The 25,163-nt window shown below is 37.1% G+C and overlaps 1 protein-coding gene across 1 annotated transcript in view; it reads right to left on the bottom strand.

Moving 5' to 3' along the window:
• LOC150107287 (heparanase-like) overlaps window positions 1–25,163 on the bottom strand; it is a 321,370-nt gene that overhangs the window by 84,083 nt on the left and 212,124 nt on the right. Inside the window, exon 8 of the mRNA XM_090391135.1 lies at window positions 12,444–12,555. Coding sequence (XP_090247261.1) covers window positions 12,444–12,555 — 112 coding nt within the window. The remainder of the gene's footprint in view (window positions 1–12,443; window positions 12,556–25,163) is intronic.

Raw genomic sequence — 25,163 nt, 5'->3', positions numbered from 1 at the left:
TAATTTCCTCATGATTCCACCCTGGGCAGGATGAAACACCCTTATAAATTAATGAAATAAAGAGCCAAAAGGCTTCACTTCGGTGATGTAAAAATTATTTAAACTAAAGGGATATTTAATCCCACATTATTTCAAAGCCGAATAAGAAACTCTAAGATAGAAATCAAAGAGTTTCATGCCGAATATAGCAAGCTATAAAAGTTTGGCGAGTCCAAGCGTAAGCAAATACCTGGGTAGTACAATATCGGGCAACTCGTAGTAAAGGTGGATAAAGCGAGGATCACTATTCTTAGTATTAACCCTAATGTAAAACTCATCCAGGTATTTGCTTACGCTTGGACTTGCCGAACTTTTATAGGTTGCTATATTCGGCATGAAACTCTTTGATTTCTATCTTAGAGTTTCTTATTCGGCTTTGAAATAATGTGGGATTAAATATCCCTTTAATTTAAATAATTTTTACATCGCCGAAGTGAAGCCTTTTGGCTCTTTATTTCATTAATTTATTTGTGCACATCTTTAACAACTCGCACAGTAAAGTACTAAAGTTATTATAACTACAATCTTAGTATTTACTGGTCTATCTACTCATTGATGAGACCTCAATAAAGGTTGAAACCAGTTTGGGTAGTGTATAATGTAAAATTAATGTAAAATTAAAATAACATAAAATAAAATTTTAATTAAATAAAATTAAAATAAAATAATGTAAAATTAAAACTAAGAATATCTACCTTTACTACAAGTTGCCGGGTATTGTACTACCCAGGTAATTTGCTTACGCTTGGACTCGCTGAACTTTTATGGCTTGCTATATTCGGCATAAAACTCTTTGATTTCTATCTTAGAGTTTCTTATTTGGCTTTAAAATAATGTGGGATTAAATATCCCCTTAATTTAAATAACCCTTATAAATTGATCACGGAATACCTCAACAATGTCTTCTGCAGCAGTTACCATTCTACCACTTTCATCCATTAACTTCATCTTACCATAATCATTCTTCCTTCTACTTGCCACATATCTAAAAATCTCTCTCTAGGCTTTGTTTTTGCCTGATTTGCCAATTTCTGCTCATACTCTACTTTTGTTTTCCTTACTAACTGAGTCACTCTCTAGGATTGTTCTTTATACTCTTCATGTGACTGATTATTACCATTTTTCATCTTGTGCTTCCTATAAAGTACTTTTTTTTTTCAGATTTCATGTAAACCCTACATTCATTGATTTTACACCTACCTTATTCAGCCTTTTGATCATCAGAATACATTCCCACACTGATGCTGTTATGTAATCCTTTGTCAATTCCCATGCAGCATTTATTTCCTTAACACTCAATTCATCGTTTCATGTTACTGCTTCAAGCTCTCCTAAGCTTGTCATAATCACCAGCCTTATAATTCCACATATATCCTTTCCTCACAAAAGTCTGTATATGACTAGACACAACACAGGTGATTACTTCATTATCAATTTCATCATGGAGGAAAGTGTGAAACCCCTCTCACAATTACATCCTCTTATGAAATGATCAGATCTAGAACTCTTGATCCTCATTTGCCCTCATTTACATGCTGCCTGAGACAGTTATCTCTTAAGAACTTGAGAAATTAATTTTCCTTATTCCCAAATACTATCGAATCTATACAACCATAATTAAAATCACCCATAATAATTAGCCTTCCTTTGTTCACTAATCCAAGTGTTTATACATTTCTTCATCACCACCCTCCACATTACCTGGCCTATAGCAACATCCAACTAAATATGTCTTCCTCTCAACCTCAACATTACACCACACTGCCTCATAACCACTGCCACTATTTCCCCCCCCCCCTTTCATGTCTACCTTATGTGGACTTAATGATCCTGCTATCATCAGCATCCCCCCCCTTCTTTCTTGCTTTTTCTATCCTCGTGAAAAATACTATATTACTCCATTTCTATTCCCGTTACAATATCATCTCATGAGTCTCGTGATTAGGAGGAGGGGGGCGATATGATTGAGACATATAAGCTAGTCAGGTGTTATTATCGAGTCAACATGGAAGAGATTTTTCATAAAATGGGAGAAGGGAGTTGAACAAGAGGCCACTGCTAGAACCTGTATAAGGAGGGGGTGTGAACAGAGGAGTGAGGAGTAGGTTCTTTGCATAGAGAGTGATTGATGAGTGGAAAGCATTGCCTGAGTATGTTGTGGGTGTAGACATGTTGAATCAGTTTAAGGCACAGTTGGATAAGCATTGTGTGCAATAGTGGGTACCTCCCACAATGAGTCAGAGACTCATCGTGGGATTTTTGGTGGGAAAATGATTTTTGGGCAAATAAACTCAATCACTGAAACCATTTCATTCCCCTTATTTCAGCAAAACAATAACAACCTTTTATACTATACTGTTATCTTTCACTCTTCTCAATAGCCTCCTGATATTCGTTCTGACATCCATCTTATGTCCACTTAGATCATTCATCTCCACAATCACAATTACCTCTCTTGCTCATTTCTTCCTCCTTTCCAATTCTTAAATATCCTACTCATTCTCCCACATGGATAGCAGACCTTATGGACTATCTCAATAACTAGTCCTCTAATTATAGTCTCCATATACTACTATTCTGAATCATTTGTCACCTCTTTTACTCTTTTTTTCTTTCATTCCGTTCTCTTGCACCCTTTCATTAGTTTTCACTAGACATCTAACATCACTCACATATTCCTTATTTCATTTTTCATTTTCAATGACTGCTTCATTAAATCTTGCATTCCAACAATTTCACTCTCTATCACTCCCGCAATCTCGCTACCTCTCATTCTACTGCACCTTACTTCCGTTTCCTCAGTAACACTTTCTTTCACTTCCTTATCAGTAACTTTTGCTTCTACATCTTTGCATTCTTTCACTCCCTCAGTTTCTCTAGCTTTCATTTCATTTCCATTTTTTGTAACATTTTCTGTAACTTCACTTCTACATTCTTGCATTCTTTCACCCCCTCAGTTTCTCTAGCTTTCATTTCATTTCCGTTTCTTTCATGTACACCACTTCTATCTTTTCCGTCAGTTTCGCATTCTTTGCAGCATCGTGGTCAAACAACATATCCTACTTCCGACAAATCCATGCTTTCTCTCCTCTCTCTCTCTCTCCACAAACACATCTCGTATACTCCGCCATGTATACATATTGCACTCACAACATTGAATCGATTTTGAAAAGTCTATGTCAGCAATGCTGCTTGGCTTTCATATAGTAGTACCAGTTGAAGTCCGCATGGTTGACCTCATGACTGGCATTATGTTATACTTAAAAAAGGCAATTTAGACTAAGAAATTTGGCAGAATTCATGCCAAAAATCATGCAGACACACTTCATTATCAAAAATAAATAAAAAATCCTAAAATTCATGAAACATTGCCAATTATTATTTAAAATTGCACTTATCTTTCTGGAGGTCTTTCTGACACTGCACAACTTATGGTTCTCTAGCGGCAACAAAAGAGAAAAAGGCAAGGAAAGGAAACTGTATACTAAATCTGGTGATCTTACTTCTTACTGTTTAAGTAAAAGCTGCAACTGATGGCAATAGTTGCAGATCATCCCAAAGGAATGATCCTGTGTGACATATCAAAACCTCTCTTCATATCCTTTCAGACAGCAGATTTCAATTTTTTAGCAAACCATCTACAATGTTGGACAATATCCAACTTTCGCCACCTCTTTCATTATTTATATTGTATGGTTCCTACAAGCTCTGCTTAGTAGTGTTTAGTTTGCAGTTGCTGATTTTATGTTTATTTTTTCTATATTTACCTAGAAGAAGCCACAAGATTTTTAGTGACAAAACTAGTAGTTTAATTAATTTATTATTATTATTATTATTATTATTATTATTACATCCTCCATGGGGTTGACATACTCATCATCAGAGGTTCATTCAATTGATAACAACATATTTATCATATAGAATCTGAAAATCCTTAATACTCCTTGCATTAACAACACATTCTGGTAATGCATTCCATTCACTGACAATTCTCCATGTAAAAAATCTGCTCCTCACACCCTTCGTCACCACACTTTTACATAACTTCCAGGAATGCCCTCTGATTCTTCCCCTCTCACCTTCTACTCTTTTTATAATCCCCTCAAAATTAATCTGATAAACTTCTCTCACTAACTTAGTCTCTATCAAATCACCTCTCTTTCTCTTATCCACCAAACTCCGCAATCCACATTTCTTCAACCTCTCGCCATAGCCAGCATTCCAAACTCCTGATATTGTCTTAGTCACTTGTCTCTGGACCCTCTCCAATGTCTCCACATCACACTAAAAACCAGGTGACCAGATTTGAGGACAAGAGTCCAAGTGGTCTAACCAGTGCTTTATACAGTGGTACAACTACTTCCTTATCCCTACATGTTAGAGTACTTCTTATCATAGTAGCTCTATGATGTGCAGCCTTTTCAATACTTAGCAATATGCCCTCTAAACTTCAGTCTACTGTCAACCATCACTCCCAAATCTCTAATCTCATCCACTTTCTTGCAGTATGGCACCATCAATATAGTACACAGCTTTATATTTCTGCACTCCAAAATGCAACACCTTGCACTTATAGATATTAAAACTACAACTCCACTCTTTTGTCCAAGTAAAAAGTCTATTCAAATCTTCCTGAAGGGAATTCAGGAAGTGCTACTTATAATTCTTCCCAACTTTGCATCATCAGCAAACAACTGAAGATCCCCAGTCAGTCCACATGATATATCGTTTACAAACAAGTTAAACAGTAGAGGCCCAATAACAGAGCCCTGGGACATGCCACTGGTTACCCTTTTTTTGAGACCCTGCTCCATCATACATGACCTGCTGGTATCGTTCAGAGCTAATCTCTGATCCATCTAACCAATATATTATCTATTCCCATCCTCTGCAGCTTGTACACCAACTTATCATGTGGTATTCTATCAAATGCTTTTACAAAGTCTAAGAATATCACTGTACATGATTCACCCTTATCATAAAATGCAAGTAGGTTACTAAAACAGGACTTACCCTTTACAAATCCATGCTGACCATCATCAATCCAATTCTGTATTCTATTTCTTACCAATCTCTCCAACACCTTGACCACAACCTCAGTTATACAGACGGGCCAATAGTTGGAGACTTCTGTCTTAGAATCAATGCTTGTGGAGTGGTACTATTTCGCCTTCTTTCCACTCCTTAGGAACCCTACCCACAGCAAGACTTTCACTAAATAACCAGGTCAAGGGCATAACCAACTGTGGTGCACATTCCTTAAGAATACGTGGTGATATGTCATTCATTTCCACAGCCTTATACACATCTAACCCAACCAACATCTGATATACCTCCATTTCTTTCACTTCCAATTCTCATAATGCTTGCCTTTCTTTTATATATTGCACCAGATCATTTATACCAGTATGATACACACTGATGAAGTGCTCAATCAATAATTCCACTACATCCTTTGCAGCTGTTAATCTGCTGCCATGACTATCCACCAATGTTAATCTGCCATAATTATTCTTTCTCTTGCTTGCCATGCAGCAGAAAAATTCCTTTGAGTTAACCTTTGTGGCCAGCCAATCTCCTCTCATACTGCACCTTTTCTTTCTTTACCATGCTCATCACCTTTATAGCCTGCACTTTATACTCTTTATGGATTTGATCACCACCAACTGTCTTATACCTCCTCCAGAGCATTTTCTTTTCCAGCAAAGCTTACTTGATTTCACTGTTCATCCATTTCACTCCTACTCTATTTACTTGCTTAATCCTTGGTATGCAGTCATACATTGCTTTTGTCAGATACTACCGTGTGAGTTTTCCTGCATTGTCAACAACTTTTTCTCTCAGCTCATCTACCCAACGTACCGATGCTGACTACAGAGCTTCCTTTAATCACTTGCTTTATACTTCCACATGTATCCAATTTTGGCAGTGACCTTTTCTTGTTTCACCACTTCCCAAACACATACCTCACGATCACCCTCACCAACCGGTGGCAGTGTCAACACTTCATTTACAACTACATCTTATGAAGTTACATTATGTATATAATGTACCTGAGCCAGCAATAAGGACAAAAAATGGGAATGGGATATTTAGAATAACGCATCAAGATAGGGGTGGGACAAAGGGAACACTGCAATTCATGTATACTAATGCCAGGAGTATTAGGAACAAGAAGGAAGAATTTTTGGCCTTGATTGGCTCTTCCTGGCCACAGGTTATTGGCATTAGTGAAACATGGCTGACGGAAGATGATATAGTTAGTGGGATAGAATGTGTAGGTTATAGTATGTTTAGGAGGGACAGAGAGAATAAAATTGGGGGAGGGGTGTTATTGATGATAGCCGATGAACTGCAGCCAAGGAGAATTGAAGTATTGCAGGATAGTGAAAGGAGCTCATTTGAGGCTATTTGGTGTGAGATTGACACTGGCAAAATAAAATATACAGTTGGATGCTGCTATAGACCAGGTGATGGAATAGATGGTGGAGATGGTATGCATAAACAAATTGATGAAATGAGTGGAAGGAGGGTAATTATTATGGGGGATTTCAACTATGGGATTTCAACATTGATTGGAAGGAGGAGAGGACACACGTGAGGAAGGAAATGGATTTTATTCAATTATTAAGGGATAACTATCTGAAACAGCATGTAATTGAAAATACTAGGGGTGTGAGAGTGCTTGACCTGGTAATAGTATCTGAGAATTTGACTGAAATGAATATGACCATGTTGCCACCTATTGGTGAGAGTGATCATAAGGTCTTGACCTGGGAGGTGGCTAAAGGTGTAAAATTTGTGATTAAGACAGGGTATATGTGGAATTACCGTGCTGGCAAGTATGACAAGCTTAGGAGATTGCTTGGATCAGTGCCATGGCATGTACAACTGCAAGGGCTGGATGTCGATAGAGCATGGGAAGTGATCAAAGAGCATTTACAGGAGGTTATAGCTGATTGTATACCTAAGGTCCGAATAGTGAAACAAGGAGGGGTTAAATGGATGAATAACACCATTAAGCTTGAGCTGCAAAAAAAGAAACAACTATGGAGGGAATTTAAAGAAAGGGGTGACCTGCAGGCACACGAACGGTATAAAGTACAGGCCAGAAGGGTAACGAGTGTGGTAAAAACAGCAAAAGCCGATTATGAAAGGAAACTAGCTATGCAAGCAAAAGAGAATCCCAAACAGTTCTTTCAATATGCTGCAAGCAAGAAAAAACCGTACATGGCAAAATGATTTTAAGGAATGACGATGGTAAAGAGTTCACTGAACCAGTCGATATAGTGGAGTTACTGAGTGCGCACTTTGCAAAAGTATATCATCCAGGTGGTGACGTTGAAAAAATGAAGGAACCATTAGTTTATATGGGAATTGTGATGAATGAAGTGGAGGTGAATAGTCTATTACAGAACCTTAATGTGAATACATCTGTGGGATTGGATGGTATACCGGCACAGGTCTTGCATGAAGCAGCTAATGAATTATCAGTGCCCTTGACCATGTTGTTTAATCTGAGTCTCGGGTCTGGCTTAGTCCCGAAGGCGTGGAAAGAGGGGAAAATAGTTCCACTGCATAAAGGAGGATCCAAGACTATGGTTGTAAATTACCGACCGATCAGCATATCAGGAGTCGTTGTCAAGGTCTTGGAGAAAGTAGTCAAGGGAAAAATACAGGAATGGATTGATGAAAATGAGATACTGTACACAGGACAGCATGGCTTTGTGAAGGGTAGATCATGCCTCAGTAACTTGCTCAAGTTTTATAACAAGGTGACGGATGAACTGGATAAGGGAAATGGGTTTACAGTGATACTGCTGGACCTGGCAAAGGCGTTTGACAGGATACCACATGGAATTCTAATCCGTAAACTACAACATATGGGAATGGATATAGGGTTGGTGAGATGGATAGCTGGGTGGTTGATGGAGAGATATCAAAGAGTAGTTTATTCAGGAGTAGAGTCCAAAAAACGGCCTGTGACTAGTGGTGTGCCACAGGGTTCTGTTCTTGGACCACTGCTGTTTAATCTGTTCATTAACGATATAGGGAAGGGTCTAAGTGGGACAGTTCATTTGTTCGCTGATGATGCAAAGTTGGGTAGGGCGATAGTGAATGCAGAAGATGTCAAAGTCTTGCAAGATGACTTAGATAGATTGGAGTTCTGGACTAAGGAGAATGGATGTCAATTTAATGTGACAAAATGTAAGGTTATGCATTTCGGAGTGAAAAGATTAGCAGCAGTATACCACATTGGTGGAACTGTACTCCAAGAGATTGATGAGGCCAGGGACTTGGGAGTGTTGGTGGATAGGGAGATGAAGTTTAGGGGGCACATTGCGAAAGTAGCTAAATCAGCTCATCAACTCACTTGGTTGTTGAACAATACCTCGACGAGCAGAGAAAAACAAGTTATTGTACCTCTGTACCGAGCCCTGATAAGACCTCATCTCGACTACTGTGCCCAGATTTGGTCACCTCGGTTCCTTCTTGATGGGGAGGAGGTTGAGAGGATCCAGAGGCGAGTGACTAAGATGATAACAGGTCTATGGAATGAACCATATGAGAACAGGTTGAAGATTTGTGGGTTGCAGAAACTAGTTGATAGGCGGAAAAGGGGAGATATGATTGAGACATTCAAATTGCTAAAAGGATTCTATAGGATTAATTCAGATGATATCTTTGAGATCAGGACTGGTGGTGGGAGAACTAGGGGACACTCATGGAAGCTGGGCAAGAGCGTGGTTAGCAGGGGTGTTAGAGCTGGGTTCTTTACTTTTAGAGTGGTAAATGAGTGGAATAAGCTGCCAGAGTCTGTTGTGGGTGCTATGACAGTGAGCGAGTTCAAGGCAAGGTATGATAGATACTGTGAGAATGTTGAACAGCTGTGTGAACATGATGTTTAGGGCCTCCCTCGATGAGTCTAAGGACTCCTGCAGTAGCCCGTAGTAATAATAATAATAATAATAAAAAGTTATCGCCAAATCCAAAACATTAAAGCATCTAGTTGCTTCAATCACATGCTGCTTAAGATACGTATCTCTTAGAAATTCCACAAACTTGCTCTCCTTGTTCTCATACACTATCTCCTCCTTCCAGTCTATATTACTGTAATTAAAGTCTCCCATCAGGATCACCTTCTTTTTACATGCCTAACCAATTTGCCTAAATATTTCACAATCAGTATTCTCTGCATTTCCTGGCCTATAAAAGCATCCTATGAGATATACTAACCTGTTTATTTCAACTTGTTGATAACAACCGTTGCATATTATAAGGATGCATATTATAATGGTGTTCTGGTATTTGTATAGTTTAATTACTCTATATCATACAGTAGCATGCTCATTCAATCATGGTTGACATTAAGTTTAATGCTTCTTATAATTATTTATATATAGTACAATAAAATCTAACAAGCATGTCAAAATTATAATACATTTTATTAAACTCTGACCCATTTTTCACTTATGTATACTCGAAATGCAATTTTGTTCTGCCCAATTTTGACACAACAAATGTCTAATTGAAACCTAAAACAAAAATAATACCACAAATTTCAGTGACCTTTGAAATTTAATTTCAAACATCTATGTCATCCATTGACATAGATGTTTGAAATTAAATTCCATGCAACTAGTGCAGAATTATTATCAGTTCAAACTGTTTTGCTCTGCAATTTTGTTCTGCCCAATTTTGACACAACAAATGTCTAATTGAAACCTAAAACAAAAATAATACCACAAATTTCAGTGACAGTGACCTTTGAAATTAAATTCCATGCAACTAGTGCAGAATTATTATCAGTTCAAACTGTTTTGCTAAATTTTACCAATAAAACAAAGACCTTCATTACTTATTTTTTCACGGTATTAACAACACCACAAACACTTTTATCAACAAGGATGTTTTATTAACGCTAATATTTCGCTAATTTTCAAATCAGCATCATCAGAGCACAACACACATGTAAACGCGACAGTGAGTGAAACAATATAATTGCAGAAAGACAAAAGATCTAAAGTCCTATTTTTGGCGCCCTCTAACAAAAAAAAAAAAAAAAAAAAAAAAAAAAAAAAAAAAAAGCAGCAGTTATCCAGGAGTTTTTCTTAGGATAACCGTCTCCCAAATTTTTGCCAAATTAATGCAACCATATTTGTTAAGGTTGGGAGAATTCTTCAAAGCCATTGCTGACTCAAAAAATAGTCTTTCAGGTCTATAACGACTCCTAAATAGCACATTCGTTTTTCTCCATCTAATCCTGTGTGAAGGAGTGTCCAAAGCGTGGTCTGCCAGTCCCGACTTGCCATAGTAATAGTAGCGAATGTATCTTTCATGTTCTTCCAGGCGGATGTTCACTGATCTTCCTGTTTGCCCATAATATTAATCTGTTAGATTCAGTGATTTTAATCTGTTAGATTAAAACAAAGACCTGATCAAAACCAAAACTGTATCACAAAGACCTCTTCTAATATATGTCCAAAATCATAAACTTCATAGAAGAGCCAGGGATTATTGCAATATATAATTTCAACATATTTTATTTCTTTGTATCTCCACATTGAAACAAAAGTAAGAGTGGAAGAGGAAAAATTTTTATAATACAAATATATCAAATATGATATTCTAGATTTTACTCATATAAGAGTCTCACAAGTGTCTCAGAATAGTGATGGACAGAAAAAACTACTCTTACAGGTGATTAAGCATTTTGTGAAATGCAACTAAAAACAAAACTACCAGTATGATGGTTTGTCTAACATGAATAATTAAAGAAATGTATCTTTTTCTATACAAAAATCGAAAAATTACAATACTGTAACTAATATTGGAAATATTAATAATGCACACTTTCTCCTGATCTGACCAAGCTTGTGTGCATGTGTGTATTCTACAATCCAATCTTCATTTTACACTGATCAATATATTTTAATGCCACAGACATGCTACACAAAATTTTAGCAAGAACAAAACAACAATTCTGAAAACATCAGTACAAAGTAGGATGTGCTAAAGGAGATTTTGTGCAAGGGGAAAAAAAACATAAGTAAAGCAAACTTCATGAAACAGTTTTAAAAAACAACTTAAAATTTGTTAGGCTGTACTAGTAGATAGATAATAGATATGGATTTAAAAACATATATATTATTATTATTATTATTATTATTCAGGCCTCCAAGGAGTCAAAAGACTCATCGAGGGAGGTCCTTCCTAAGACATAAAGTCTGTCAAGACTCATCGAGGGGAGGTCCCACCCTGAGAAACACAAAGTTTATCATGCCACTCTTTAAAGTCACTGACCGTTCTCGCTCCCACCACTCCATCAGGCAATGCATTCCACGGCTCAACCACCCTCCACACAAAGAAACCACTCCTTACCCTCTTGCTCACAGTTTCCTTTCGTAACTTCCAGGGATGGCCTCTTGTCATCACTCCTTCCCGCTGATCAACCAAGCGAAAGAACTCCCCAGTGTCAACCCTGTAACCACCTCTCAACAGTTTAAAAGTCTCAATCATATCACCTCTCCTTCTTCTATCCACCAAACTCTGCAGTCCACATTCTCTCAGCCGATCCTCATAACTATCCTTGTACAGTCCTGAAACCATCTTTGTCATCCGTCTTTGTATCCTTTCCACAGTTAATTTATCCCCTTCAAATCCTGGGGACCAAATCTGAGAACAATAGTCCAAATGTGGTCTGATCAGAGACTTATACAATGGAATGATAACCCTCTTATCTCTGCAGGTCAGTGTCCTTCTCATAATAGCAGCAATCCTCTGTGTTACCTTCACCACCTTTGCAATATGTCCCCTAAACTTCAGGTTTCTATCAATCATCAACCCCAGATCTCTTGTCTCCCCTACTTCCTCCAGTATAACTCCTCCCATAGAGTATGCAGCATCCCATCGATGTTTCCCAAACCTCAAGACCTTACATTTTGCTGCATTAAACTGACATCCCCATTCATTTGCCCATCTATCTAGCTTATTTAAATCCTCTTGCAGGGCTACCACATCTGCGCTATTACTAATAATCCTTCCCAGCTTCGCATCATCCGCAAACAACTGAATATCCCCCTGCTATTTGCATCCATATTTTTAGATACAAATTATAAAACTTCTTCAGAGCACACAGAACTTCACTTCAGAACACACCCAATTTACAGACCAAAAATACTAGTGGTGGTGGTGGTGGACAGTAGATACCATTGACATAGATTATAATAGTAGAGGTTCAGTGTAGTTGGTGGATGGAATGGTGGAGATGGAGAGTTGTAGAGTAATTGTCCTCCCTCGATGAGTCCTTGGACACCTTGGAGGTGTCGCAAAATAATAATAAAATAATAATAATAATAAATTTCTAAAACATGCTAAGAAAAATGAAACTAAAAATGACTTACTGGTAGAGGTTCAATATTACTGCTGATTAGACTATAACGACCAAACATTAAACTTTCTCGAATTACAATGTCTATTCCATTTAATGCACATAACCCAAGTTTATCTAGCCACCTATCATTGAAGAGAAAAAACACATTTCAAGTGCTATAAATTATGATGATTATATATTTTTGTAGGCATAATAGCTATATTAAAATACCCACATCTAATAGTTGGAATATATATGAGGATGGTCTGAAAAGTTCTTGGCCTAACAATAAAAAAGCGAATTTATAATTTCAAAATTATTTTTTTATTTTTCAACATAATCTCTCTTAAGACTAATACATTCATTCTAGCGATGCTCCAGCACCATTATCCCCTCCCTGTAGTGGTTCTCAGTAAGATCTGCAAAATACCCCTCTACAGCTGCAATCATTTCTTGATTCAGAGAAAAACGCTGACCAGCAAGGAAGAGTTTTAGTTTTTGGAAGAGATAGAAGTCAGAGGGAGCCAAATCTTTTTTTTTTTCTGAAAACTGGGTCTTTTCTCACGAATTTTTTCGTCTAGTCTGGTTAAAGGATCGGAATAATATTCCCCGATTATTGTTTTACCCTTTTCAAGATAATTAATAAACAAAATGTCAATTCCATGACCATTCTTGCTGATGGAACCGACTTTGTCTTCTTTGGCACTGAATAACCGGCTTCTGTCCACTGTTTCGAATGCTGTTTGGATCCTGGTGTATAATGGTGAATCCACGTCTCATCCATAGTAATAAATTGATGCACAAAATCATTTTTGTTCTTGTTAAAATGCTCCAAGCGCTGTTCAGAGATTTTCATGTGAGTGCAGTTTTGATCTGCTGTGAGCAAGCATGGCACCCATCTTGCACAAAGCTTTTTCATATGCAATTCTTCATGCAAAATATATTCTACACATTCTTTTGAAATGCCTATAATCTCAGCAATTTCACGCACTTTGACTCGCCGGTCATCCAAACCATGTTGCACTTGATCAATGATTTCTGGTGTTGTTACACTTTTCTGGACGTCCTTCACATGGATCATCTTAAAGGCTGGTACGCCCGCGTTTAAACTCAGCAGCCTATTTCTTAATTGTCGAAAACGAAGGAGAAGAGTGCCCATAAACTTTTATGAACTTTGAATGAATTTCTTTTGGCGTTAAATCTTCTTTTACAAAGAATTTTATAACCACACGATACTCAATTTTATCCATTTCAAGGAATACAGACAACACTTTTGCTTCAGACAGCTCTATAAAACAAATTACTTGATAGAATGACTTGCAATTTCACATGGATGCTTATGACAGATGTACCAACTTAGAAAAAAAAATCTTGCCGATAGTGTTGCCATCTATGGTCAAGGCCGAGAACTTTTCAGACCACCCTTGTATATTACAAGAACAATTAAGGGTCAAGGACCGATAACTTGTCAGAGAACTTCACATAACCTATAATGAATTTTAAAAAGAACAAGATCTTTTTACCTTATGTTTACTTCACCTGGATACTGAACAAAATAGGATGGACTGGCAATATAGGCCTTAGGTTATATTAGGATATAAGGCTAAACAGTGTTTTGAATTGCTTAAATAACATAATAATAGTAATAATAATAGTAATAGTAATAAAATAATAGTAATAACTGTCTTAGGACTCTAGTATGTTTACTATGTGAGTATGAGGGCAGATAAAGAGAATGTCTTCTACTCGATAGAGAAGAGGAGAAGAGGTGATATGATTGAGACATAAGTTACCAAGAAGAGCCTATCAGATAGATATATCAAAATTATTGCATAGGATAATTGGTGATGGGAGAACAAGAGATCATTCCTTGTTTCCACAGGATTCCACATGGAATTCTAATCAGTAAATTGCAGCATATGGGAATGGACATAGGGTTGGTGAGATGGATAGGAGGGTGGTTGACGGAGAGATATCAGAGAGTGGTTTACTCAGGAGTAGAGTCCACAAGACGGCCTGTGACTAGTGGTGTGCCACAAGGATCTGTTCTTGGACCACTGCTGTTTAATTTGTTCATAAATGATATAGGAAAGGATCTGAGAGGAACAGTTCATTTGTTTGCGGATGATGCGAAGTTGGGTAGGGCAATAGTGAATGCAGATGACGTCAAAATTTTGCAGGATGATTTGGATAGATTGGAGGTCTGGGCTAAGGAGAATGGATGTCAGTTTAATGTGGCAAAATGTAAGGTTATGCATTTTGGGGTGAAAAGATTGGCGGCAGTTTACTGCATTGGTGGAACCCTGCTCCAGGAAATTGATGAGGCACGAGATTTAGGAGTGTTGGTAGATAAGAAATTGAAATTTAGGGGACACATTGCAAAAGTGACCAAAACAGCTCATCAAATCACTTGGTTGCTGAAGAATACGTTGACAAGCAGAGACAAGCAGGTTATTGTTCCTCTCTATCGAGCCTTGATAAGACCCCATCTAGACTACTGTGCTCAGATTTGGTCACCTAGGTTTCTTCTTGATAGGGAGGAGGTGGAGAGGATCCAGAGGCGAGTGACCAAGATGATAGCAGGTCTGTGGAATGAACCGTATGAGAACAGGTTGAGGATTTGTGGGTTGCAAAAATTGGTTGATAGGCGGAGGAGGGGAGATATGATTGAGACATTCAAATTACTGAAGGGTTTCTATAAAATTAATTCAGAAGATATTTTTGAGAACAGGGCTGGTTGTGTGGGAGGACTAGGGGACATCCATGGAAACTGGGCAAAAGTGTGGTTAGTAAAGGTGTTAGAGCTGGGTTCTTTACTTTTAGAGTAGTGAATGAGTGGAATGCGATCCCTGAGTGTGTGGTGGATGCTGTGACAGTGAATGAGTTTAAGGCGAGGTATGATAGATACTGTATGAATGTCAAATAGTTGTGATGAATATGATTTGGGGCCTCCCTCGATGAGTCTAATGACTCCCTGGAGTTGCCCGTAATAATAGTAATAATAAAACATTGATATTACTTCCAAGCCTCTATGGAATTCAAAGACTCATCGCATGAGAATGAATACTCACAAACCACCATAACTATCATACCTTGCCTTGAAGACATTCTGCATTAGAGCACTCACTACCTACTCCAGCAACATATCCCACTCATTCACCAACTTCCATGCAAAAAAATCTTCTTTTCACTTCCTTATTCACAAGACTGTTGTAGAGTTTCCAGGAATGATCTCTTGTTCTCCCATCACCAATTATCCTATGCAATAATTTTGATATATCTATCTGATAGGCTCTTCTTGGCAACTTATGTCTCAATCATATCACCTCTTCTCTATCGAGTAGAAGACATTCTCTTTATCTGCCCTCATACTCACATAGTAAACATACTAGAGTCCTAAGACAGTTTTAGTTATTTGCCTCTATACTCTCTGCAATGTTTCCTTATCACAAATATAGCCAGGTAATGAGATCTGTGCACAGAAATTGAAATATGGACTGATTAGTGCACTATACCATGAAACTATCATCTCCTTATCCATATATATATATATATATATATATATAATATATATATATATATATATATATATATATATATATATGGATCTAAAAACATATATGAAATCATAAAGTTTTGCATCTATATTTTTAGATACAAATTATAAATTTTTAAAACATTCTAAAAAACATGAAAATAAAAATGACTTACTGTTAGTGGTTTGCAAGGGGAATAGAAATGGAAGGATACAGTATTTGTTGCGAGGATAGAAAGAAGGGAGGGAAAGTGCTGCTGATGATAGTAGGAGAATTAAGTCCAGATAAAAAATGTAGAAGAGAAAGTGTGCAAAGCAAGAATGTAGAAGCGAAAATCAAGAATGTAGAACCAAAAGTTAACGAAAGTAAGAATGTAGAAGTGAAAGTTAGTGATAAGTTGTTGGATGAAGATGATATCATAATGGGAATAGAAATGAAAGAATATGGGATTTTTTACGAGGATAGAAAAGGCAAGAAGGAAGGGGGAGTGCTCCTGATGACAGAGGGGGAATTAAATCCACATAAGAATGTAGAAGTGAAAGTTAGCAAAAGTAAGAAGATAGAAGTGAAAGTTAGTGAAAAAGGTTGCAAAAGAAAGTATGAATGAGGAAACGAAAGTACACTGCAGTAGAATGAGAGGTTGTGAGGCTATGGGAGTGTGTGATTTTGCATTCTGACAGAGAGTGTATTTGTCAGAATGCAAAATTTGATGAAATAGTTGTTGAAAATGAAAAATGAAATGAAGAGTATGCACAATGACATGAGACATTCAGTGGAAACTAATGAAATGTGCAAAAGAATAGAAAGAAAGAAAAAAATGGTAAAAAGGGTGATGGGTGACTCCATGATAGCAGTGTATGGAGATTCCATAGTTAGAGGATTATATAATGAGAGAATTCATAAGGTCTGTTATCCAGGAGGGAGAATGAACAGGATAATTCAGGCATTGGACATGCGAAGGAAACAAGCAAGAGAACTAGTGGTGATCATAGGGACAAATGATTTAGTAGACATAAAGAGTATGTCGTCGTAGTCTGAACAAGACCTCATGGAGTCAAAGGCTTTGACTCCATGAGGTCTTGGGATAATAATAATAATAATATGTCCTGTTCCTGCTGTGTAGATGAAGTTGATCTTTCCATCTTAGTCTTGGACATCTGACATCCACAGTCTCTTCTTCCTGTAGGTTTATATTCTAGTGCTAGTTTAGGAATCTTATTGTTATTCATTCTTTCTACATGGTGTAGCCAATTTTTCTGGTATTTTTTGATTTCTTGTATAATGCTTTTTATATGTAATCATTCTCTTATTTCTGTGTTTTTCTTTTTATCTCATCTAGTTGGTCCCAGGAGAGGTCTTAGAAGCTAAAGAGTATGTAAGGGCGAATATCAGAAAGTTATTGAGAAGTGTGAAAGAAAATGGTACAGTGGAGAAGGTTGTCAGTATGTTGCCGAGGTATGACAAAGATGAGTTGAGACGGAGAGTTGGAATCATGAATGGTATGCTAGCAGAGAAGTGTGTGAGGAGAATGGAGTACAGTTGTGCATGTATGACATGTATTTGAAAGATGAATGGAATTATACAGACATGCTGGGTTACATTTAAATGGCTTTGGAGTGAGTGTACTGGAGAAAGTGTTGCTAGATGTAAGTACAGTTTGTACTGCATGCAAGAGATCAAACGTAAGAGATGAAGTGAAAGATCAGGAGAGTGGTATTGAAAAGGCAGAAGTGCTTGGCAGTGGAAACAATGGTAGTGTGAGAGAAGAAGAGGGAACAGGAAAATGGGGGGAGCTCGGGTGGACAAAGAGACATGATGTATGGAGAATGAATGTTGAAAGCAGCAGTGAAGATGTGTATGAAGATGTAGTATATTGTGATGTAGGTGGGGAAGTAGAGTGAACGGATATATGTGGTAAGTGATGATAAAGGTGATTGGGCAAGTGTAGGTGTGGTGGGGAAATCACAACCAACAATGGCTTGGATAGAATTGGTTACAGACCTAAAAACGAACTACTGTGATTGTTTACAAAAGCCAGAAGTATCAGAAATAAGACGGATGAAATGGTTTCAGTGATTGAGTTTAATGGTCCCAAAATCATTGGAATAAATGAAACATGGTTGAATGAAGATGATATCATAACAGGAACAGAAATGGAAGGATACAGTATTTTTTGCAAGGATAGAAGGAGCAAGAAGGGAGGGGGAGAGTGGTGCTGATGATAGCAGGGGAATTAAATCCGCATAAGGTAGACATGAAAGAGAGAAATAGTGGCAATGGTTATCAGGCAGTGTGGTGTAATGTGGAAGTCAAGAGGATGACATATTTAGTTGGAAGAAGTTGCTATAGACCAGAGAATATGGAGGGTGGTGATGAAGAAATGTATAAATAACTTGGATTAGTGAACAAAGGAAGGATAATTATTATGGGTGATTTTAATGATGGCAGTATTGATTGGAATGAAGAAATAGCATTTAGGAATATGGAAAATGAATTTCTTGAGTTCTTGAGAGATAACTATCTCAGGCAGCATGTAAAAGAGGGCACGTGATGATCGAGAGTTTTAGTTCTGATCATATCGTCAGAGAATGTAATTGTGAGAGGGTTTTCACACTTTCCTTCAGCTGGTAAGAGTAATCATGAAGTGATCACCTGGGTTGTGGCTAGCCATATGCAAACTGTGAAGAAAAGATATATGTAGTTATAAGGCTGGTGATTATGACATGCTTAGAAGACAGCTTAGAGCTATAGCATGGAATGAGAAGTTGAGTGATAAGGAAATAAATGCTGCTTGGGAACTGACAAAGAAATACATAACAGCATCAATTCAGCCTTCAGCAAAAAGGCTGAATTGATGCTGTTATATATAAAGAAAGTACTTTCCAAGCACTACAAGATGAATAATGGTAATAATCAGTTACACGAAGAGTATAAAACATAAGCCAGTCGAGTCACTCAGAAAGGAAAACAAAAGTGCAGTATGAGCAGAAATTGACAAATAAGGCAAAGAAAAAGTCTCGAGTTCTTAGATATGTGGCAAGTAGAAGGAAGAATGATAGAATGGTAACTACTGCAGAAGACATTGTTGAGATATTCAGCGATCAATTTATAAGGATGTTTCATCCAGATCAGGGTGAAGTCATCAGGAACTTAAGTATAGAGAAAATAGAAGTGGATGGCTTAATTGTGAGGGAGCAGGAGGTATTTGAGGAAATAAATAACCTTGATGTCAATAAGGTGATAGAATTTGATGACATATCACCACACGCCTTAAGGGAATGCTAAAAGGAATTGGTAGTAGCATTGGCATGCTTGTTTAGTAACAGTCTTATGACAATACAGGTTCCAAGGGAGTGGAAAGAAGGTAAAATTGTTCCACTGCATAAAGGTGGTGATAAGGCTGTGGCTTCAAATTATAGGCCAATCTGTATATCTGGAGTGGTGGTGAAGGTACTAGAGAGAGAGATTGGAGAGAAATAGGATACATAATTGGGTTGAAAACAGCAGTATTCTTTGTGATTATCAGCATGGGTTTGTTAAGGGGAGATAATGTTTTACTAACTTACTTATATAGTATAACAAGGTGACAAATACCTTGGATTGGGGCAATGCATATACATATAAATTAAAGATGCCAAGAAATTATATTCTTGGTTACATCCTTTATCCAAGTGAAAGGTAAACAAAGTTTCCCAATGAAGTAACTTCAAATCACTTGGATTAGTATTCCAGAATGCAAAGCATATATCCTTACAGACATGTTTAATGCTTTGCATTATGGGAAGGAGCGCTACCCAGACCAGTTTCGAACTTTATTCAGGTCTCATCAGTGGGAGAGCCAGATCCAGAAGTGCAACCAAGGTTAAAGTAATGCAGATTTCATATTTACATATATGAGCAGCCAAAAGGTTTAAAACTTTATTACTAAAAAACTCTGGATTAGAGATAGATGTTGAAAGTTTTCCCACTTGGTTATACTATAAATTAAAGATCCCAAGAAATAATATTCTTCATTTAATCCTTTCTCCAAGTGTAAGCAAACAGATTTGCACGTGAAGTAACTTCACAACTGGGCAACTTGTATATAGGAGCTAATGACTTCACATAATGCATAGCATTATACTCGTCTGTAAGGATATGTGTTTTGAATTATGGGATATTAAGGCAGGTTATGTGAAGCCATTAGCCTCTACATACAAGTTGCCAAGTCATTAAGTTACTTCATGTGCAAATTTGTTTGCTTACACTTGGATAAAGGATTAAATAAAGAATATAATTTCTTGGGATCTTTAATTTATAGTATAACCAAGTGGAAAAACTTTCCATATCTATCTCTAATCCAGAGTTTTTTAGTAATAAGGTGTGACACCTTTCGACTACTTATATATGGAAATATGACTTCTGCATTACTTCACATTACTATCATTTCTGGGTTGGCTTTCACTGATGAGATTGCAATAAAAATCAAAATGGTCTGGGTAGTGACCCTTCCCATAATGCATAGCATTATACATGTCTATAATGATTGGTGCTTTGCATTATGGGATACTAAGACAAGTGATATGAAGTCATTAGCCTCTATACACAAGTTGCCGGTTATGAAGTTACATCCAATGGATAAAGGATTAAACCAAGAATACAATTTCTTGGTATCTTTAATTTATAGTATAACCAAGTGGGTTATATGAGGGTCCAAACCGGTCTGGGTAGTGACCCTTCTCATAATGTATAGCATTATACTTCTCTTAAGGATTGTGCTTTACATTATGGGATGCTAAGGCAAGTGATGTGAAGTCATTAGCCTCTATATACAAGTTGCCCAATCACGAAGTTCCTTCATTCGCAAACTTTGTTTGCTTGGTTTAATCCTTGGATAAAGGATTAAACCAAGTATATGAGGGTTGTTTGAAAAGTTTAGCAAAAAAAAAAAGTTAAAGATATATTTTTGGAAAAAATCACTTTTATTTCTCAACATAGTCTCCATCGAGGTCTACACATTTCGTCCAGCAAATGTGCCATTTTTTCATCCCATCTAAAAAGTTGGATTTGTCAATTTGTGCAAAATAGTCATTGACAGCCATGATGACATCCTCGTTCGAAGAAAATTTTTTCCCACGAAGCCATTTTAAGTTTGGGAGCAAGAAGTCGCAAGGGGCCAAGTCAGTAGAATTCCGTGGATGTAGAACCAATTCAAACCTCAATCCGTGCAATTCTTTTCCGATGTGTGGAACGGTGCACTGCCTTGATGAAAGTGCACTTTTTTGTGCACCATCTTGGTCGTTTTTCCTTCAGTTTTTCTTTTAAATGGTCTAACAATGATGCTTAATAAACCCCTGTTATTGTCTTACCCTTTTCCAAATAGTCTATCATAATAATTCCCTAGGAATCCCCAAAAATAGTGGCCATCACCTTCCCAACTGACAAAAAAATCTTCGCTTTTTTTGGTGCTCTTTAACCAGTATTTGTCCACTGTTTTGACTGATGCTTGGACTCAGGTGTGTAGTAGCGGATCTAAGTTTTGTCTGCAGTCACGAATCAACACAAAAAATCCTGTGAATTGTGATTAAACATTACCAAACACTGTGTTGAAATGTCTTTTCGCATGTGTTTTGGATTGACAGTCAACAATCGTGGCACCCATCATGCACACAGCTTTTTCATGTGCAATTTTCCGTGCAGGATATTATACACCCATTCAGTTGAGATGCCTACAATCTCAGTAATCTCACGCAATTTCACTTGGCGGTCTTAAATAACGATACTATGGATTTTGTCAATCATTTCCTTTGTAGTAACCTCAGTCGGGTGTCCGGAGTGCGCTTCTTCTACGATGGACTTACGACCAAGTTTAAACTCATTTATCTAAAAATAAATAGTCTTAAATCCTGGTGCAGAGTTCCCATGAACTGCAAGAATGTATGATTGATATTCTTGTATTCTTTTTTCTATAGAGCATCCGGTTTGTCCAAAGTACGACAGATTGCAGTTACAAGAAACTTGATATACACCAGGCAAAGACATAGTTGACCGTTTATCTTTAGAAGAGGGGAAATAGGTGGATATTTTGTTAATAGGGATATAAGTGGCTGTTAAATGATATTTTTTCAGAATTCTTGAAATTGGTTCTGAAATCCTGGAAATATATGGAATTGGAACTCGACGTATTGATTCTTTGTTGTTCTGGATTGGATTGTAGGAATCGAACAGATGTTGTGTAGTTTTTTCGGATAAACCATTTAATTTCATGTGATGTTTGATAGTTGAAAGTTCTTTCTGTAAATCATGGGGAGTTGAGCAATTAGTTCTAGCTCGCCAAATTAAACATTTTATGATTCCTGTTTTTTGATCAGGATGATAGACGACATCTTTTCAGTGTGGCCTCACAACAGAGATTCGTTACCCTCCTTTTTAGCCAAAATCAATTCTTACATCCTCGTATTAAGTTTACCATGGAGATTGAAAAAGCAACAAATTATACTTTTTAGACATCCTCCTCATCCGCTCACCTTCAGGTATTCTGACAACAACAGTTTACAGAAAACTCACTTTTAATGGATCCTATCACACCACTAAGAATAGTCTGTTAGTTTCAGACTGAAATATTTGGCAAACATTAAAATATTCTTGTGTTAATGCGTTTATAATTCTTAATTTAATGTCACAAGTGTCTCTCAAGAATGTCATGCACTGCTGCTTCCTACAACATTTGCCATCCTTTCTTCCTCTAATGATGTGGCTACCTCCTCCAGTGTCTGCCGTTCAATGGGCTTCCGTCCTCTGATAGGTTTGACATCTAAGGAACGTGTCTATTCAAATTTCTGGATCATATTGTGTAAACAATTTGCAGTCATAGGACCCATTTTTAATTCCTTTTAAAGGTCCTGAACTTTCGCAATGCTGTCAAGGCACAGATGTTATTTTGGACACAACCTCACGAGAAGTGCACGATCCTTTGGTAATGGTGACGTCATGCATTAGCACATTGTCTGCTCACAGGAAATGAACTGATGAATTCTGCAGCTACTTGCTTTTATAGAAGTTTCTTTCGAAGCATACGTCATTGGGGACATTTGACATTTTCAAAAATGGTACAGTTGTAGCGTTTCACTGCATACCAGGAGTATCATACATAATTTACATGTATTGCAGCACTATGTATAGATAGGACTTGAGTGTTATATCCACATGTTTCATTTAGTGTAATGTTGCCTTTGTGTTTGGGTTACAACTGTTAGTTTGTACTCCCTGAAAATAGTTTGACTGAGATTAAATAGAGGAAGAATTAAAATAGTTTTTTAATCCTTCCCAGTGCTATACATACTCCATTAAACCTCCAACACAATGTCCTCCCAGCACACACATTTTTGTAATATGTGGTGATATCTAGTCCTGCAGCCTTATGAACATTATTATGAACTGTCAGTCTTCTGTTCTCCATCCTACTGTTATTCAACACTACTTCTAATCATCTCCCCCCCCCCATCTACATGAAATGCATTAACAAAATACTCATTAAACATTTTCATAAATCTTCAGCAGATGTGACCCATGTTCCATCTTTAGCAGCTAGTCATCCTTCCATATTCATCCTTCCACTAGTGACATAACTGTAGAATTCTCTAGGATTTTGCTTCATGCTGTTGTGGGGGGGTGGGGGTCCCTATTTTTATATCTCCTCCATGACATCCTCTTTCTCAGAAGCTCCTGCATAATTACATGATTCATCCATTTCACCCCTACTTTATTTATCCTCCTAACCTTAGGAATACAGTCTGACACCATAAGTGTTATTTTGGAACAAGACCAATTCCTTGCTAAGTTACCACCCCTTCGAGTGATCAACCACTGCCACTGCACATTACCAATCTATTTCCTTAACTTATCATAGTCCCCCATTCTCTATAACTACACACAACTCTTTTGTTTCCATTCAGCTTTCAAGTACCTGCCTGGCCACTCCCCATATCAAATTCATTCTCTGATCATTCTCTCCAATTGGTCACATCGTAGTGACAGCTTCTGTTATCACAGTACGAGATGATATTATTATTCTTGCTCCCAATTTTATAATTTTTAATGCTTTTTAATGTTCAGGATCAAAAATGAAATTTATAATGCTCATGATTTTGTGCATCACCATAAGCAGTTCAGTTACTGGCTGTTGTATGCAAGGTTCAAATCACTGTTGAAATAATTTTCCTATGCATTGTTTCTAATTTTGTTAGATTGCTGCTTGATGTGTTTGCATAGACTGTTATACCATGCCTGAGTAGTGATTCACAAAAACCGTGATATATGAGTTTTTTTTATGTTACATGGAATCACTTCCTTTACTTGGAAGAGTTGGGATACACTTACTTGGGCTATGCTTAATGTATCACTAACTTAAAAAAAAAGGAAACTTCAGCACAAGATTTTATGGCAAAAAGCTTCAGTCAGGATATGAACCAAGAGGAACTAGCAGATTCATTCCACCATACCTTCACACACAATATCATGCATCTCAAAAAAGATAATCTACCAATGATCAACAAAAAATTACCAACACAAAGTCAACAGCAAACTATGTATTTTCCACCATAACAAAACAAAACTGAAGGAAGTGCTCTTACAGCTAAAACCAAAGACCATTCCAGGAATAGACAAAAGAAAACTCACTGACCTTTTAACACACTTTCAACAAATAAATCCAATACTTCTGAGTCTCATGAACATAATATTTGACACTTGTATTATGCAACAATAACTAAAAACTGCAATAATTACACCAATTTACAAACATGGCAAAAGAAATAATATACAGATCTACAGACCAATATCTAACCTACCAGTCATCTCCAAAATTCTTGAAAATATCACACACACAAACACTAGACTACAGAACTATTTTTACAGAAGTACAACATTATCTCACAAACCAATACAGCTTTCAGAAAACAAAAAGCACCTTCACCTTATTAGGAGACATCACTGATGTCATAAACAAAGCCCTCGATAAAACGAGTATGCTGCCCTTATACTTCTTGACTTAATCAAAGCTTTTGACACTTGAACATGATATACTGCTGACCAAACTACACTTAGTCAGAATAAGAGGAATGCTGCATACCTGGCATTCCTCTATCTCTCAAACAGAACACAAGTAACAAATATAGGCACACATTACAGCCAGGGTATACAAATAAAACATGGTGTCCCATAAGGCACCATATTAT

Source organism: Typopeltis vanoorti, chromosome 4 (assembly GCF_054136105.1).
Source record: "Typopeltis vanoorti isolate ZY-2024b chromosome 4, IOZ_Tvanoo_1.0, whole genome shotgun sequence".
Taxonomy (NCBI): domain Eukaryota; kingdom Metazoa; phylum Arthropoda; class Arachnida; order Uropygi; family Thelyphonidae; genus Typopeltis; species Typopeltis vanoorti.
This window is presented reverse-complemented; position numbering and strand designations above follow the sequence as displayed.